The sequence below is a fragment of the Lissotriton helveticus genome, chromosome 8 (genome assembly GCF_964261635.1).
Source record: "Lissotriton helveticus chromosome 8, aLisHel1.1, whole genome shotgun sequence".
NCBI classification, from domain to species: Eukaryota; Metazoa; Chordata; class Amphibia; order Caudata; family Salamandridae; genus Lissotriton; species Lissotriton helveticus.
Genome location: NC_136069.1, coordinates 836,921 through 855,926, shown reverse-complemented (window position 1 = coordinate 855,926; position 19,006 = coordinate 836,921). Strand labels below are relative to the sequence as shown.

The 19,006-nt window shown below is 44.7% G+C and overlaps 1 protein-coding gene across 8 annotated transcripts in view; it reads right to left on the bottom strand.

Moving 5' to 3' along the window:
* LOC144772195 (NACHT, LRR and PYD domains-containing protein 1a allele 3-like) overlaps positions 1 to 19,006 on the bottom strand; it is an 884,004-nt gene that overhangs the window by 616,807 nt on the left and 248,191 nt on the right. For all 8 annotated transcript variants that reach the window (XM_078656332.1, XM_078656333.1, XM_078656327.1 and 5 more), the window contains one exon: positions 2,649 to 2,814. In XM_078656332.1, the coding sequence (XP_078512458.1) occupies positions 2,649 to 2,814 (166 nt within the window). The remainder of the gene's footprint in view (positions 1 to 2,648; positions 2,815 to 19,006) is intronic.

Below are 19,006 nucleotides of genomic sequence, written 5' to 3'. Positions count from 1 at the left end.
GAGGGGAAACTTGAAAAACCATCCCCCTTTAGCCAAAATCATTGTGGCTTATGGCTGCCAAGAGCACTTTGGTGCTCTTTATACCAATACTTTCTGCCTCGCAACAGGGCCACATTATTTATCTCATCCTGCAGCAAGGATTTCCTTGTCTAATGAGGAAATCCTGGCCTCCATAGAGGCAATCGTACCTGCCAAAGCTCCTGGACCTGACGGGATTCCAGGGGACCTTTTTCATTCTGATAAAGATAATTGGTCAGCATTTATAACAGCACTTTCTAATGCCATCCCTGGGAGAGTCCCAATTCCCAAATCATGGAAGGGAGCTGAAGTAATCCCCATCTTTAAAAAGGGCGACAGGAGCAATCCATCAAATTATCGGCCCATTAGCCTGATTGATTGCATTCAAAAAGTATTTTGCTGCTTCCTCCGAGTGAGGATACAGGACTGGATGGCCGACAACTATATCTTACAAGCAGGGTTCTGCCAAAAAACGGGAACGATTGATCAGGTATTAATTTTTTTTCTCCCCTAGAGGAAGGTGGTGGTATTGGAAAAGGAGAGTCTATACGGAGTGTTTATAGACCTAAAGTCAGCGTCTGACCTTGTACCTAGGAACAAGCTTTTGTTGGTGCTGAAGGAGATGGGGATGCCCCTAGAAATGTTGTCGCTTGTCAAATCCCTCCATGCAGATAACTACGCTAGGGTAAGATGGGGTGGCCAGGGCACAGTCAATGATCCTGTCAAAATCAACTGGGGTGTCCGACAGGGCTGTGTTTTGGCCCCAACACGATTTTCTCTATACATCACCAACCAGTTGATTTCTTAGCCGTAACACCAACGGATGTGCCAACCCTAGGGAATGAGAAATTTGCAACTATTCTCTTTGAAGGCGACACTCTGCTCATCTCTAAAACACCCATGGGGCTTCAAACTTTACTAAATCGATTTATGACCTTATATGACGAGAGGGGCCTCCAAATAAACACCTCCAAAACAAAACTTATGAGGCTTATGAGGCTGAATCCTCACAAATCTTTCAAAGGGCGCATATCTTTAAATAACATCTCCTTAGAGAGAGAATTGAGCAGTTTTGAATATTTGGGCATCAAATTGTCAGAGGGTATGGCCTGAAAATAACACCGAAAAAGGGCCTACCTTAGGTTTACACAAGTAATTTGGGCCCTCAGGACGGAACACTGCTGCTCCTGCACAATATTGGGTCCACCAGCCCTAGAGATTTACAAAAGCAAGGCTGTAAGTAGCGCCCTCTATGGGAGGGAGTTGTGCGGTTTTGAAAAAGTGAACGACTTAACAGTGTTTGACAATAAGTTCCTTAGGAATTTAGCGCCCCTTCCTCCAAGTACACAACTCTCTCCTATCAGATTGGAAATGGGATTTAAATCTGTTAAATATTTGGTAAAACTTTGCCCGCTCCTATTTTGACAGACGCTAGCATCCACCGCGGTATTGTCCTGTATGCCCTAGCTTTTGAGAAGTTTGTTCACTAGATACATAAAAAAAATATAGGCTGGATCAGAAACATTAGAAACCCCCTTAATGATATTAGGGTAAATGAGAGTACCACCAATTGTCCAGAATTACCCATCAAAAAACAAATTAAATCAATGTACTGGGACCGGGTATTGCAGAACTAAATAAGGGGCAGCAGTCGGGGTCGATTAACTGAGGAATTTATGAATTCTAAAATAGTATGTGCCCTGGAAGGATAACTTGCCTTTAACCAGATGCCGGCCGATAGAAAGCTTTACATTCAATTCAGGCACGGCTCTCTACCTTTGAACTCTTTTACACGCTCTTGGTCCGGTAACGTTGCCCAGATCAAAGGCTGCCTTTGTTGTTCTGCCCAAATTGAATCACTCGGCCAAGTCTGCTTTGGCTGCCCTGCATATGCTGGCCCTAAAAAAAAATGGTTAATTCCAATCTGTAAACAGTTTGGAACCCATGACTATAGGGCAGCTCTGCGCATACTAAAATCAGACACAAGATCATTATTTGTGTGCGCAACAGCGAAGCTCCTGGGCTATATGTGGGGCATTAGAAGAAAGGCCCAGAAACCTATTGCATCATACCCCCTAACGGGCCCATAGTGCGGCACATCCCCAATAGGTTCAGCTGGTGGGGCAAACCTTTCTAACTCTTATGGACTGCAGCTAACTGAGCAACTACTTAGGGCTGGATTGCTATGTGCCCTGAAGTCAGTGGAAGTACCATTGCAATAGCTCAATGTACAACTGTAAGTGTTACCGTTTTTAAACAAGTTTGTGTATTTATGTAATAGGCAATATGAACTGATCAGCTTGAAGCTTTTTAACAATGTTTGTCTTTTTAAAGTTATACGCTCTGTCTTTTTAAGTGTAATTGATGATATTTAATATATTTAGGCTGTAGATATGCACTTTGCACTTTTATGGTCTGATGACCGAATAAAGTTTATTGACAAGTGAGAGCGGTTTTAGGAAAGCAGAAGTAGGTGAAAGCTGCCTGGAAGCCCTGTCTGTTCTTCACAATAAAATCAGAAAATTGTAACAAAGCATCAATTCATGACATGTACATTATCAAAGGTGGCGTATTCGCCTCAGTTACGGGTGAATAAAAACCTTCCTATAACAAGAACTCAATAGACCCACCTCAAGGCTAATCTCTAGGACACACTCCTCCAGCGCATGGAACGAGGCGGTTGATCTCTCTGTGAAATTGTTACTTAAAAGATTCAGCTTCTGCAGGGTCTGGTTTCTTCTCAGCGCTAAGCACAGGGGCCTGGTGACGTCATCCGTCAGACCCACGGACTGAAGGCTGGAGATGGATAAAGAGGGGAGCATCAGTCAGCAGCAGCCAGAGATCACAACTTCCTGCTGAGCTTTTCACAGTGATGGGTCTCTCACTTCATTTATTTCCTTCCAGGCCATTTAATGCTGAGGGAGTCAAACCAATTACACCAGAGCGCACCCAACCCGGCATGCTATTTAATGGTGTTTGATGAACACTGTGTGCCTTAATGTTACACACGGGCAGTCCAGCGTCTATTCACCATTCCCCTCTTGTGTTCTCATACAGTTCAGAGGCCAGTCTCTATTCACCATTCCCTCATTGTGATCTCATTCTGTGTTATAGATGTTGTGTCCATCACTAGTGCAGAGGCCAGTCTCTATTCTCCATTCCCTCCTTGTGATCTCATTCTGTGTTACAGATGTTGTGTCTATCACTAGTGCAGAGGCCACTCTATTCACCTTTCCCTCCTCCTTGTTATCTCATTCCGTGTTACAGATGTTGTAGCTGTTGCTAGTGCAGAGGCCATTCTATTCACCATTCCCTCCTTGTGATCTCATTCTGTGTACTAGATGTTGTGTCTATCACTAGTGCAGAGGTCAGCATCTATTCGCCATTCCCTCCTTGTGATCTCATTCTGTGTTATAGATGTTGTGTCTATCACTAGTGCAGAGGCCACTCTATTCAGCATTCCCTCCTTGTGACCTCATTCTGTGTTATAAATGTTGTAGCTGTCGCTAGTGCAGGGGCCATTCTATTCACCATTCCCTCCTTGTGATCTCATTCTGTGTACTAGATGTTGTGTCTATCACTAGTGCAGAGGTCAGCATCTATTCGCCATTCCCTCGTTGTGATCTCATTCTGTGTTATAGATGTTGTGTCTATCACTAGTGCAGAGGCCACTCTATTCAGCATTCCCTCCTTGTGACCTCATTCTGTGTTATAAATGTTGTAGCTGTCGCTAGTGCAGAGGCCATTCTATTCACCATTCCCTCCTTGTGATCTCATTCTGTGTTATAGATGTGTCTATCACTAGTGCAGAGGCCAGTCTATTCACCCTTTCCTCCTTGTGATCTCATTGTGTGTTTTAGATGTGTCTATTACTAGTGCAGAGGCCAGTCTATTCACCATTCCCTCCTTGTGATCTCATTCTGTGTAATAGATGTTGTGTCTATCACTAGTGCAGAGGCCACTCTATTCACCATTCCCTCCTTGTGATCTAATTCTGTGTTATAGATGTAGTGTCGACTGTTGGAACGGGAGTCTCTGGGTGGTAGAGGTAGCTAATTCTGACCACACAGAGACCCACCTCTTCCAGGAACGTTGCTGAGCGCTTGGAGTCTGGCCCTCAGATGGGACGGTTAGGCATGTATAGTCGTGCACAGTAAGGTCTCACCACACTACAAAGGGACACCACACCAGTTGGTTGTATGCATAAAAAGGGTTCTTTATATCACAATTGTTACCAGGCTCACACTGTCAAAGAGTATACTATACAATCAGGTGGGGGGTAGGGACTTCCCCAGGTCCGGGGGGACTAAGGACAGTTCTTTCAGGGTAATAGCTTGGAGGCATTGCCAGTACTCACAGTCCCAAAAAGAGAGGTGGTCCCCAGTCCACGGACAGGATGTACCCAACGTTGGGGCCAGTTCGGAGGAACCGTGAAGAGTAGCGGGGACGTGGCAGTGGGTGGTAGAAAGTGTACCTGACTGCTGGCTCTCAATCCTCGAGCCACGGCGGAATTGCTGGATGGCAGATGTGGGGCATACCAAGCGTACGGCTCTCAATCCTCGAGCCGCGGGATACAATGAGGCCCAAGTGCGGGACGTACCAGGTGTACGGCTCGCACTCCTTGGACCGCGGTAATTCTTTTAGGCTGCAGGTATGAGTCGTATCAGGCTCGGCTCGCACTCCTTGAGCCGCGCTGATTCTGTCAGGCTGCAGGTACGAGTCGTATCAGGCTCGGCTCTCACTCCTTGCGCCGCGGTGATTCTGTCAGGCTGCAGGAACGAGTCGAATCAGGCTTGGCTCGCACTTCTTGAGCCACGGTGATTCTGTCAGGCTGCAGGTAATAGTCGTATCATGCTCGAGCTGGGACGAGGTCTGCAGGGCTCGCTCCGGGTGCCAGGGGTAAAAGTCCTTCAGAGTCAAATCCGACGTGCCGCGACCAGATCAGCAGGGCTCTCTCGGACGACAGCAAAAACAAACCTTTTGGAAGCAGACCGCGCACCAGTTATAGTCCTCGTTTCTTTGAAGTCCTCAGCTGTCGCAGGCGGGTCCCTGGTGCCCAGTTGCTGATTGAGGGCTTCCTGCCAGCTGGTGCCTTGTCCCTTTGAAGTCTTGCCGCCGGGTTTCCAGACGACCGGCGGGGAGCGGGGCCATCCCTGGGGGAGGCAGTAGGTGTGATCGAAACTGCTTCACCCCCCTCATTTGGAAGAGGCTCGCTACCCTCAGCCTGGCATGGTGCGCTTAGCGCCCAGGTTTTCCTTGGTTTGGGGCCCTGCGTGGGGGGTTACGGAGTCAGGGGCCTTAGGAACAGTTGAATCCTAAACTAGGCCTTCTATTGTTTCTGCTCTTATGTCTAGGCTTCATGAGCCCGGGGGATCGGGGGTGCTATGCTGGGGTTTCTATTAATCAGGGAGACCTCGCACGGGGCTACTGTGGGGGCACAGGGGCGTCTAGACTGAAGAGTGGGTCATGCACGTGGGGGAGGGGGGGTTAGGAGAGTAATGTAAGGAGACCCACGTCAAGGATGCCAGGTCTAACATTGATCACTAGTGCAGAGGCCATTCAATTCTCCATTCCCTTCTTGTGATCTCATTCTGTGTTATGCATGTTGTAGCTGTCGCTAGTGCAGAGGCCATTCTATTCACCATTCCCTCCTTGTGATCTCATTCTGTGTTCTAGATGTTGTGTCTATCACTAGTGCAGAAGCCAGTCTATTCACCAGTCCCTCCTTGTGATCTCAATCTGTGTTATAGATGTTGTGTCTATCACTAGTGCAAAGGCCACTCTATTCACCATTCCCTCCTTGTGATCGCATTCTGTGTTATAAATGTTGCAGTTGTCACTAGTGCAGAGGCCATTCTATTCACCATTTCTTCCTCGTTATCTCATTCTGTGTTATAGATGTTGTGTCTATTACATTATTCACCATTCCCTCCTTGTGATCTCATTCTGTGTAATAGATGTTGTGTTGATCACTAGTGCAGAGGCCACTATATTCACCATTCCCTCCTTGTGATATCATTCTGTGTTATAGATGTTGTGTCGATCACTAGTGCAGGGGCCATTCTATTCTCCAGTCCCTTCTTGTGATCTCATTCTGTGTTATAAATGTTGTAGCTGTCGCTAGTGCAGAGGGCATTCTATTCTCCATTCCCTCCTTGTGATATCATTCTGTGTTCTAGATGTTGTGTCTATCACTAGTGCAGAGGCCACTCTATTCACCATTCCCTCCTTGGGATCTCATTCTGTGTTATAGATGTTGTGTCGTTCACTAGTGCAGAGGCCAATCTATTCACCATTCCCTCCTTGTGGTCTCATTCTGTGTTATAGATGTTGTAGCTGTCGATAGTGCAGAGGCCATTCTATTCACCATTCCCTCCTTGTGATCTCATTCTGTGTTATAAATGTTGTAGCTGTCGCTACTGCAGGGGCCATTCTATTCACCATTCCCTCCTTGTGATTTCATTCTGTGTTCTAGATGTTGTGTCTATCACTAGAGCAGAGGCCACTCTATTCACCATTCCCTCCTTGTGATCTCATTCTGTGTTATAGATGTTGTAGCTCTCGCTAGTGCAGAGGTCATTCTATTCACCATTCCCTCCTTGTGATCTCATTCTGTGTTATAAATGTTGTAGCTGTCGCTAGTGCAGGGGCCACTCTATTCACCATTCCCTCCTTGTGATCTCATTCTGTGCTATAGATGGTGGGTCTATCACTAGAGCAGAGGCCACTCTATTCACCATTCCCTCCTTGTGATCTCATTCTGTGCTATAGATGGTGGGTCTATCACTAGAGCAGAGGCCACTCTATTCACCATTCCCTCCTTGTGATCTCATTCTGTGTTATAGATGTTGTAGCTCTCGCTAGTGCAGAGGTCATTCTATTCACCATTCCCTCCTTGTGATCTCATTCTGTGTTATAAATGTTGTAGCTGTCGCTAGTGCAGGGGCCATTCTATTCACCATTCCCTGCTTGTGATCTCATTCTGTGCTACAGATGTTGTGTCTATAACTAGTGTAGAGGTCAGTCTCTATTCAACATACTGTTTTTATAGAAGCTGCGGCTGTCGCTAATGCCGAGGCAGTGGTCAGCATCTATTAACGACTCCCTCGCTGTGATCTCACTCCAAGTTATAGATGCTGTGTCTATCACTAGTGCAGAGGCCAATCTATTCACCAGTCCCTCCACTTGTCCTTGTTCTATGTTGCAGGTACTCCACTCATCATCAAAACAGAGGAGAGTCCGGTATGTATTTACCATTTCCTCAATGCTTTCTCTTTCAGGCACCGATGCTGTGTGTTTACTGCTAGTAGAGATGAGACCCCAGCAGTGGCGTAAAACAAAATAATGGGCCCTCCCGCAAAACATGATGAGTGGCCCGATTCTCCCATAACATACAGACAGTAATTGGCCTTGGGGTGAGTAAAGGCCCCTGAATGGTTGGGGCCCCTGCACATACGGGCTGTATTTACAATTCACTAAGGGCAATATGTAGGTAATGGGGAAATACCGATTCCTAAATACCGAATTTTACCTGATTCGGTATTTAGGAATCAGTATTTTATATGTAGGGAATAATTCCGTAAAAGATACCGAATCGGTAATATTCCTCATTACAGAATCGGTAATACCGATTCGGTAATAAGGAACCACCAGGTACATGCATCAGTGTTGCCGTTTGCGATTCCTTAATTGCGAAAATTAAGAAATCGCAATTAAGGAATCGCAAACGGCAATGCATCCAAAAAATCGCAATTTTTTTAGCGATTCCCTATTATTCCTTAATTGCGATTCACAATTTGCAAATCGCAATTAAGGAATCAATGGGAAGACAATCTCAATTTGCGATTCGCAATTAGCTAATCGCAAATTGAGATTGCGATTTCAAGGGTGCCGGGGTGTCCAAAGGACACCCTGTTGCACCCCTGAAATCAATCTATGCACATATGTTTTGCACACATATGCCCTAAGGGCATGTGTGTGCACAACATGACAGTTTGAAAAAATCAAAAAAATGCATTTTTTTAATTTTTCGCAAATTACCATGAGGTCCTACCTCATGGTAATTTTTTCCCTCCTAATTGCGAATTCGCAATTGTTAAAGATGTCATGCATTGCATTTAAGGAATCGCAAATTTCGATTCCTTAAATGCAATCGCATTTTTAGAAACCGCAAAAAATAGCGATTTCTTGTATTTTTGTTTGATGCATCCCAAATGGTGATTTAGGAATCGCAAACGGACGATTTTTGCGATTCGCACCGTTTGCGATTCCTAAATCGCTTGATGCATGTGGCTGCACCTTCCCTTTCATTCCTATGGGCTTGGAGGCCCATAGGAATGAATACGAAGAAATTCAGTATTACCGAATCGGTTTTACTGATTCGATAATCGCGGGAGGTATCTCAAGGGTGCCAGGGTGTCCAAAGGACACCCTCTGGCATCCCTGAATTGTGCATGTGTGCACATGTGGCACACATCCATGCCCTAAGGGAATGGATGTGTGCCATATGGCACACTTCAAAAAGCAAAAAAGTGCTTTTTGAAAGGAAATCGCTATTTACCACCAACTAGGAGTTGGTAAATAGAAATTCCTTAAGGCTGAGGTGCACTGTTTTAAGTGCTACCTACATTGCATTTAAGGAATCAGTATTACCGATTCCTTAAATGCAAGGCCATAAGGAAACGGTATTAAGGAATCGGTATTTACCGATTCCTTAATACCGAATCCTCCCTACATCTCAAATGCCTAAATACCGGTCGGTAACAGTGACATTTAACGAATTTCACCGTTACCGACCGGTTTTGGCCCACCTACAAATGGCCCTAAATGTGTTAAAACAAGAGCACAAAGCAAAGCCTGGTGTGAAAAAGAGGTCTTCCAGCCTGGAATAATGGCCAAAGAACCCTCCAAGAGAAAAGGCAGGAAGGCTGGGCAACCAACTTCCACAAAGACAGAAGCTCAGGTCCCCTCTCCCCAAGACCTCAGGAACTTTCGCCTTACACAGCAGAGCTCCTAGGTTTAGGGGGCCCACAAAAAACCTGTCTCACTCTTGAAAGCCTGAGACAGAAGGACAGTTATCATAGGAGCCTCTATTGACTTTAAGGGCACAGCAGACGATCAGCCAATGGAGGCCCTCCTCTGCTTTGCAGCTAAATTGGGCCAAATGCCCGTTAAAACAAAATGACCACACTTTACAGATCAAAATGCCTCTCAAACGCTACCTAAGAGGCTGGAGTATGGGTCTATAGTAACTGGGGAAGGCTTCAATCAGTGGAGAAAACATTTATTAAAAATCTCCTGATGGTTCCCAAGAGTGCATCAACGCCTTTTTGTCACTCTGTACTGGGTTTGGAGTGCATTGAGGATGGATTTGTTGCTATGGGTCAAAATCTGTTTTTACCGCAGCTAGACTTTTCAAGATCTACTATCATGGACGGTCTTTCCATGTCCAGTGCTTAGAGGATCCATTGGTTTGGTTATTTGATTTTTTTTCTGTTTAAGTGGGTAGAATTGAGCACATACCACCACCAGCAAAGATCTCAGAGTATGGGCAATACTAGTTCCTCCACAAACCAGCCACAATCTTATCTATACTTTTTTTGGACTCGCAATATAGATTTTACTAAACTAGGTTCCGTTTGGGTACGGTGAACATCTTGGTAGCTTTTCCTAACCAGGGTGGATGGTCTGAAAATCTCTTGCCATGTCCTAGTGAAAAACTTGGCAAAAACATCCTCTCTGCACTTTGTTTTGTTCTGTGAACTTTATAAAACTTTGTGATCCAAATTTCTGTTACCGATTTTGAGGGCTCGCCATCCCTATTCCTATAGAGAAGGTTTTAGCTATCTGTAATGGCTTGACTCCATTGATATTTGTGCCGCCTTTTTAACTTATATTAAGAGGAGTGCTTAAAATATGAAAGTGATATGGATAAATGAGTTAATTAAAATATAACATATTTAGCTGTTTTCTGTATTTAAAACCAAAAAAGAAAGGGAGGAAAACTTTAAATGTGTACATGCACTTTACCTATTCTGCAGGGTGTTAATTGATGCACTAGTATTTATGAGAGAAAATATGAGAAATTAAAGTTGGAACAGATATATTCTGGGCGGTCATCTTTGCTTTCCATTTACCTCTTTGCTTTATTTATTTCTCCTATTGATTTAATGATGTTTTAATGAAACTATGTAATTTTATTGTGATTTATATTTTTATTTAATGACTTCTGTGCTTTTATGATTTGCCTGCAAAATCGAATAACATTTTATGAAGATGATGCCTGAGACAGCAAATAATAATAAATAAATCCACATTTGTAAAGCGCACAATCACCCGCAAGGGTCTCTAGGCGCTGGGGCCGTCGGGAAGATTAAGCAAGCTATTACCCAGAGTCACATGGTGCTGGGCTAACCTGCCACCGGCGCCGGGGATCGAACCGTGATCCCCAGATTCCAGCGTCAGTCGCCCTGGCCGCGGCGCCACACCTCTTCCAAGCTGCTGCACAGGAAAGTTTGATGTCAGTGGTTCCCACAGGACCTACTGGGAGGAAGGACTCCTATACATTAAGGCCAGACATCGCAAACCTGGTGCCACAAGGAAAGTGTGAGTACCTCAGCAGCATAGATAATTTTTACTCACTTTTGACGATGACATCTCCCCAGCTGGGTATCTTGGCCAGACTAAAACATGGAATAGTTTGGTTTTCCACTTGTACTGGCTAAACATATCCCAGAAAGTAAAATAATCTGTAACGCCTGTGTTACTTGTCAGGCATGTGTCAAGACAGGAAGCAAACCAAAGGCACCTTTAATTCCACTTCCAGTGGTTGGGGTTGTGAGAAAGTGCCATCTTTCTTGCCTTGGTATGCCCCCACTTTTTTTTGAACTGCTGATGTGCTTTGACTGAGTGTGCCCCGGGCTCCTGCAACCAGGTGCCCAGGGCCTGTGTTCCTTCCCTAAAACTGTATTGAACCTAAAACCCAATTGGCATCTCCGGCCACAGGTCAGTCACTGTTAAATGGTACCTTAGGTACCCAGGGCATGGTGACCAGAGAAGACCCCTAAGGGCTGCAGCACTTATTGTGCCACCCTTAGGGGCCCTGTACCCTGACACCCACACACTACCTTTGCAGGCTGAGTGACTAAGTACAGAACTAAACAAAGAGTCGACATGGCACACATCCCTGTGTGCCATGCCCACAAACCCACTGCCCTGGCATACCTCAGTCATCCCTGGCTGGGTGCCCTATGCCAGTGGTGTGGGCACAGGTGCATGAGCCGTCTTCCCATACAGTACCCAGGGCCATTCCTGGGCACTGTAAGTGCAGTGATGCCATTAATAGTATATGGTGCTGGCAGGTCGTCATTACGAACTCCACAGCACCATAATGGCTACACTGAAGGCTGACAAGTTTGGTACCAAACTTCTCAGCACATTAAACCCGCACTGATGCCAGTGTAGGATTTAATGTAAGATGCACAAGAGGGCATCTTCGAGATGCCCCCTGAAAACCTAACCTACTATCCACGTCTTGTCTGAGAGGCTGCCTAGGCTGCCACGCAGCAGACATGTTGCTGGACCCCTGGGTGGAGAGCCCTCCTCTCTCCTGGGCCTGCAACAATACACATCCTGGCGAGGTGCTAGGTCCCCTCCCCCAGGATGGGCAGGGGGAAGCTTCAAAGGCCTGCCGCCTTTGTGAGCTTCTCCAGGCCACTTGCTGTACTCAGCAACTGGCCCCCATCCGTTCTAACCCCCACTCTGGCAGAAAGGCTGGCAGGAAACCCTACATCAGGAAGGGGGGTGTGCCAGCCTGTGCCAACCCCACCCCTCCGGTGGGAGAGGCGAGGTGAAGCACAACCCCGGTCTCCGGCCATCTTGAAGATGGGGAGTCATGCCCAATCACAGCTAGGCTCCTGCCCCTCTTCCACAGGAGAGGAGCATGCTAGGGGTGTACCCACCCCAGGGCAGGGACCTATTGGTCCCTGCCCTCACCCTACCTGTAACGCCCCTAAATTCAGTATTTAGAGGCACCCTGAACCTTCCTTCCTGAGATCCCGATAGGAAAAGAAGAAAGAAGATGAAGAAGAAGAAGACAAGCCGTCCATCTGCTAACAACAGGACGACACCAACTGACTTGGCTCCAGCCACACCGGCCTGTCGATCCTGGAACCTGCTCCTGCTTAATCCCGGTGACTCCTGCGGACAGCAACCTTGGGACACCTGGAGGACCTGCCTGCCTTGACCCTCTTAAAGACTGGGACTCCCATAAGCAGAGGCTCTGGCTCAACAACCATACCCCTGGTGCCAGCCAGGAAGCACAAGACGAACCCACTCTGCACTCGCCGAGCCCGGCCCGTGCCCGAGTGATCCAAGACCACGAGGACGTCCCCCCGGTGACTGGGACCCAAAGTTCAGTGGGCAAAGACCCTCCTCGACGAACCAGACGACGCCTGCAGTCTCAGAACCAGGGACCCACCCAACCGCGACCAGCTGAGGGTAAGATTTCCCGACGTCCAAAGAAACCCCTGCACTCGGCGCCCTGCGGCTCCCTGTGCCTTCCTTTGGGGTACCTACCTCTTCTCCAATATCCCAACTTACCTCTCAAAGTGGTGGTCGCACCTGAAGAATCACCATCCCCGAGTCTGCAGCTTTTGTTCCCTTTTTACCTTTCCCATTGAATAACACTAAGCGCCCGACGGCTCAAAAGCACCCTGCACCCAGCCGCCCGAGTGCCTCTGGCCGTGCACCCTGTGTCCTATCCTACTTCCCCATTTGCCCTGAGCAAGTGACCAGGAGCCCAGCTCCCACAGCTCCGTGGCCTGCTAGCCAGCAGCCACCAACCGAAGGTCCCCTGCCTCTCATTGGATAACATGGGGACGAACTACCTCTCCACCCGGCCGCCCCTGTGCCGCTGAGCGTGTACTAACTGTACCTACCTGACCCTGGGGGACCCCTGAGTATATGCCCAGAACCTTAACTTCACCAGTCGAGTACTCACCTGGAAACCGATAACTCACTTTCCTGCCATAGGATAACATTGACTGGTTTGACTCGAAAAATCTTCTAAGTGAGAAGTTTTGAAACTCTAAAATATTCCTATAAAATCAGCCGAGTAACGAATTTTGAAATACTCGCCTGGAATCAGATCAGGAGAGGAGCCAGTACTGCACATTTTAGCCCAGTACTGTAGTGTAGTTCCTATATTCCCAATAGGCTCTGCGCATTGGAATAATATAAACAGCAGTGTAGACGTAGGACTGAGGTCGACTAGGTCTCTACTGACTATATTAGACTTAAGGTTTGCCAGCTAGCTCAGAGGTCACTAGAAACTTTCTCGAATAACAAGGAGGAGTTTAACTTCCCTGGATAGACAAGAAGGGATTAGCTTCTGACAACCATAAAACATGACAACTTTGCTCCCTCAGAATAAGAGTGTATCTCTAGAGTAGTGTGAAAACAATAGACAGCTATTTCACTCAGTCAAGTGTGCATACTTAGTTTCACCAGAGTGCAGAGAAAAGAGAGACGGGCGTTTTCAATAAAAGGTGTTATTTATTGAGCAGTCTTCTTTCTCATGCAAAAGAAATGAATTGCCACAATTGCAATGCTTATAGTAAAGTAAAGTGCGTACAGTAAAAGGAGTATTATGAAATAATACTGTAAAAGCATTGATATGGTTTCTTAGCCATATGATACTTTAAAATAGATAAAATATATACATACAAATATACATTGACTAACGTACTCAACTGGTGCTTCTAAATACGCCTACCCCGGTGTACCTGACCTAAGCCTAATACGTGGGAAGGAGTAAGTAAGTAGCAGTTTAAGTTAAGTTGGTTTTGCCAAGAATCTGAGTCAAGAATTCTCTTCAAGGGTTTAGTCAGCTCCGTACCTGGGTGATAGAAAGCAGGAGGTCTGGTATCTCTCTTTCAGGACTCGATAACCCAGTAACCCGCAAGGGTATCTGGAAACACCGGAGCTGGATTTCTCGGCAGGAGAAAAGACAGCGTCTCTCTCAGTGCGTCAAAGGGGAGGGGCGGCGTCCGTGGGATCTCGCATCAGCTGGGCTCTCGGGCAAGTAGATAGCCGCTCTGCTCCAAACCACCGTGTGTTTGCTTAAGGCAACGTTGGTATATTTATACCTGAAAGGTGCCGGGTTTGACGTAAGGTTGGACATAAGACGTCAATAAAGATGTCACTAAGAACTGGCCGTTCTTACAATGTTCACAGGAGTTCTAGGACGAAATCAAAACAAAAGCAATGGGGAATTCCCAGGTTGCTGGAGATTTGGTTTGCTTATAGAACTCGTTGTACTTTCTAGGAGTCCGGGAAAGTAGCCTTGCTTAATGTGGACTGCATGGGCTACGACTAAATATGGATATGATTCTTATGCCTTTATAAGGATATTATTTATTATAACCACATAAGGGCATAGATCAGGAATATCGAATTAGGGTCCTAGATAGAATTACAACACCCACTCCACGATCTAATGTCCCTCATTACTTAAAACTAAGCAATAGTAAACATATAATGGTGCATGTGTTTTCCAACCCACCCCAAAATACATAAATTTGCATTTGAAATGGTATATGGTAAATACACGAAAATTAGTATTGGTACTGTACGCTTTTCAAGCAGTGTTATCATTCAGAAAAAAGGATTGCATATAATTATCCGCTGAATGATTTGCGGAAATTACACATGAAATGGCTCTTAATACAGAAGAGAAGGTCGAGACCATTCCATCACATAATAATACAAAATACTGTATATGTGCTAGAGGCTAAGGTAATATATTGTCTCTAGAGTTCCTAAAATAGAAGCTCTGTTCTCTAAGAATAGTTCTACTTTAGGCAGAGTACATGTGCCAGAAAAAAGTAAATATTTTGAAATTGGAAAAAAATAATTTTGTTTTCAGGGGAAAAACAGTTCCAAATGTTTTCAGTAGCTTTTGTTTATCAAGCTGAAGGCCGAATTCAGAGTTCAGGGAACGCTGTGTGCTCATTGCTTAAAAAAGTTATTCTTTCTGTTCAGGGGAGAACATCATTTCAGACAGACTCTCAAAAAATTGGTCTACGGCTTCAGGTGAAAGTTCGACCAAGTTTGAAAATGCTGCAACAGTACAGTTGTGAGAATGATTGCTATCATCGATGTCAGGATCAGCAATGCTCACAGAAGGTCGTACCTGGTTGATGCTGCTCTCATCTCGCCGCACTTCACTGCCACATAATCGTAGTGATGAAGTCTCAACGAATGCAGTCATCAGAATGGGTAGCCGGTCGGGACAACACGATGCATGAGCCGTTACAGGACTTAGCAAAGTATCTGTATCCAATGGTACTGCTGATGGTAGAGTAAGACAGACGTCCAATACGCATTCTTCTCCACATAGCATACATCGAAGCACAGGTAAGATGCAATTCTGCCAGATGGGTCAGAATAAATGAAACCAGGTCATATTCAGATCTCTTAGCCGGGCTAATCCAAGGACTTTAGTTATGCGGTCCCGATAGCGTATAGCTAGGATCGTTTCTTCCATCGTTGCTGGAGTCTTGTCTGTGACTTGGCTTGCCATATCGGAGCAGAAGGATCAAAAATAAAATTCCTGCTACGAGTCCCAAAAGAAGTGGTAGGCCGCCAAAGACAGAATGGACAAAATTAGGAAAAATGCCCAGAACTGTTTCGAAGGGTGTTAACAGTCCCGAAAAAATTGTCTTAAATACATGTGGGATACCACTGGTATCTGACATATTTAGGATTTGGCTTAGCATTTCTACGAATTGCACGGGGCAATTGGTTGATAAAAGGGTATGTATCTCTGCCGTTGTCCTTGCGACTTGCAGATCATACGTTTCTTTTGATGACGTTAAGGGCACAGTTGTCTCTAAAACAGGGGTCTCCAAACCGTTCCTGGAGGGCGGATCCATGCTAGATTTTGTGCATATCCCCATTTAGATACATGTAGTTATTTTAAAAATATGGCATGGATCCGGCCCTCCAGGACCGGTTTGGAGAACCCTGCTCTAAAAGAACAGACTTTATTCTGCTTAAAGTATCAATTCGAATAGAAGAGATATTCAAAGAAGGCCAAATTGTTGCCTCCGTATCTGGAGTGCTATTGGGATGCAATACTTGCATACAGCAAGTGACCATGGAACTCATGCTGACGAGATAGGCTTTTCCTGGCACCATGCCACAACAGCTGTGGTCCGTTATTAGAATATAACTCCCGTTAGAAAGTTGTCTAAAGAATGGCTCTATCTGTGTTGCAGGAGTGCCGTGCAGGTGACATGAAAGGTTATTTGAATACCCATCGCAGGCTCCGTGCAAAATAATGCCTTCACAAAGAAGTGTACAGCTCAGTGATTTTTTACATTTATTACCACTAAGAAATACATTCTTTTTCTTTTCACTGTAGCATGTGTGTGTATAAGGTAATGTTGACTTGATGTACCCTTTACCCAACCTTTCATACTGTCCCGCTGGTATATACTCCTGGCAGTATTTAAATTGTAAAGTTGTTATCGGAATTGTAATTATTCCGTGTATTATCCATTCAATGACAGGTCTTTCTGACATTGTCAATGGTAATCTCTCAAGTTTTTCAATGCTTAGAATCGTATAGTCTGCTCCTTTTTGTGCCAAACTGATTTGTTTATCAGTAAGGTTAAATATAGAGAATAAAGACGTTGTGTTGATTAAACGCCATGGTGCGTAGCCTGAACGCAGATTTTGCAACGTCCAGCCAAGCTGTACAATAGAACGTAATTGGGACTGACCGTGTTGTAACATTAGTAAGTCCTGCTCTATTATATCAATAGCAGATGATACAATACTGTCCAATGAATATATTCTGGAGGACAGAGTCGTTAACCCATTGTCCACAACAGAAAGTGATTTTTCCAAATTAATACGATCAATTTCTTGTATTTTTTCTGCTGTTTCAATTTGCATTACTTTCCAAGCTTCGTTGTACGCAGCGTATATACCGGCTGCTATGAAACGTTTTTGACGCTGTTTGCGTGGTCCCATTATGAAATCACGCAAGTCAGCACCGTCTTTAAGTAAAGTCAAGTGTTGCTTAATTTCAGCCAGTGTGGATTTTTGTAGCCACTCAAGGCATAGTTTGCCTACACTGTATGTTGTAACTATCCCTGGATGTTGTCTCTGGGAGTATCTAGGGTCTGGCCTGGTCGTTTTGAACCCCTGTATTTTGTTCAGGAATCTATCTTGACAGTTATTTGTGTCTGTGGGCCAGATCAACCATTTTTTCCAATCAGGATGTGTTCTGTTTTGGTTAAAAATATGGGATACGTCTATCTCAACGTCTGTAGTGCTATTACTGTCAGGTGTTGGCTTTGGAATAGACGGTTTGTTTAAATCTTTTATCTTGGCTAGGCCAAGACAAGTAGTCTGTTGAATGGTATCATTCAAGAATATCATTTGTTCTGAGATCATGCAGGCTCTAAATAATGCTTCTAAACCTTGGACCTGCCAATCTTTGGTACCCCAGATGGTTTTTGTTTCAATGTTGTTTTTCCATAAATCAAAACCAAACGTTTTCATTTTTTCATAAAATGTTTCTGAATAGATCAATTTAGTATTTGTCAGCATTGTTTTCACCCCTGTCTTATTTAACAGTTTGAAATAAAACGTTTCTGCATCACTTGTGTTAAAACCTGAGGAGTATGGGAATTTCTCGTAAAATGTTTTCGAACTGCTTTTAGGTGGAGTTGCACAATGTTCCGATTGATTATAATTAAAAACATTTCTAGGTTGAGCAGATTTATGCAAATAGTGATGTGCAAAGTGATTATAACAATACATTTCTTCATAATTTGATGAACCCTGTAAGTAATCATGTTCTGTAAATTTTGCTGACATTACTAAATCTGACATCACATCATTAATACTTTCAAAGTCCCAATCATCAGAGAATGTACTCGGTTTTACAAAGTCACTTAATGAAACCTTGAACTGATGTGGATATTTCAAGAGCTCAACCGGGCCATAGATTTCATAATCCGTTTTGTCCCATGCTACCCCACCGGGTATTGGATTGGCTGTGACATTCACTGATGATAGTTCTCTTTTCTCGATGTGAGATGACTTGTGTGGCTTTAGGACCAAGTTGATGTTCTGACTTGCTGTGTCCATTGTACTGTATTTTCCCTATATGAATTTTCCCAAACAAAGAACCATGATGAGCCAAAGCTGGAGGAAAAGTACACCTAACAAAATCCAAAATTCAATCCATGGAGAAATCAGATAGGTTTCTTTGAGTTGATGAAAGAGTTCTGTTACTTTATCTTTGAAAGTTTTTGTTGCTGGCGTTTCTTCAGGTTCGCTTGGATCTTCAGAAAAGTTATCGAAATTGATGAAGTAGCCAGATGCAGTTCTGTCAATTGTTGGAATTGCTTCCGAATTTTCAGTTGCTTTTGGATTTTTCTTTGTTTCACTAGCATAGTCTGAGGCTACATCGTTGTAGACTGGTGTTTCTTGACGAACTGTTGCAATTTGGGTTTCAAGAGGCACAAGTTCCATGGCATTGTTGCATAGTCCTTTTTTATTCACTGCAGGTTTAGCGAAAGTGATTAGTCTCTCAGTTTGAACCTCTTGTATTGTAGCAAATGTTGGTACTCTGCTATTTCTTGGGAGTCCACTGGGCCTACTACTTATTATTGGCCACATGATTGTGGTTTTACCAGGTCGATAGATACAACTCGGTTCTCCTTTTTACCAGCAAGGGGCGGTAGTACAACTGATCTTGTTCCGCTGACAGCTAAGACAGGTACTGCTTTTCTGTAAGAAGGCCTAAATTCCTTCTTCACCGCAATCTTCTCTCTGACCAGATCCCCAATCTTTGGAATCCAGACAGGTCTTGCTGGGACAGGTGGTTTTTCTTCAGTGGCTGTTGGCTGTTGTTTTAACTTTACGTTGCTCAGGCCTTTTCTTGTTTCATTTAAGTCCTGTAAAATAG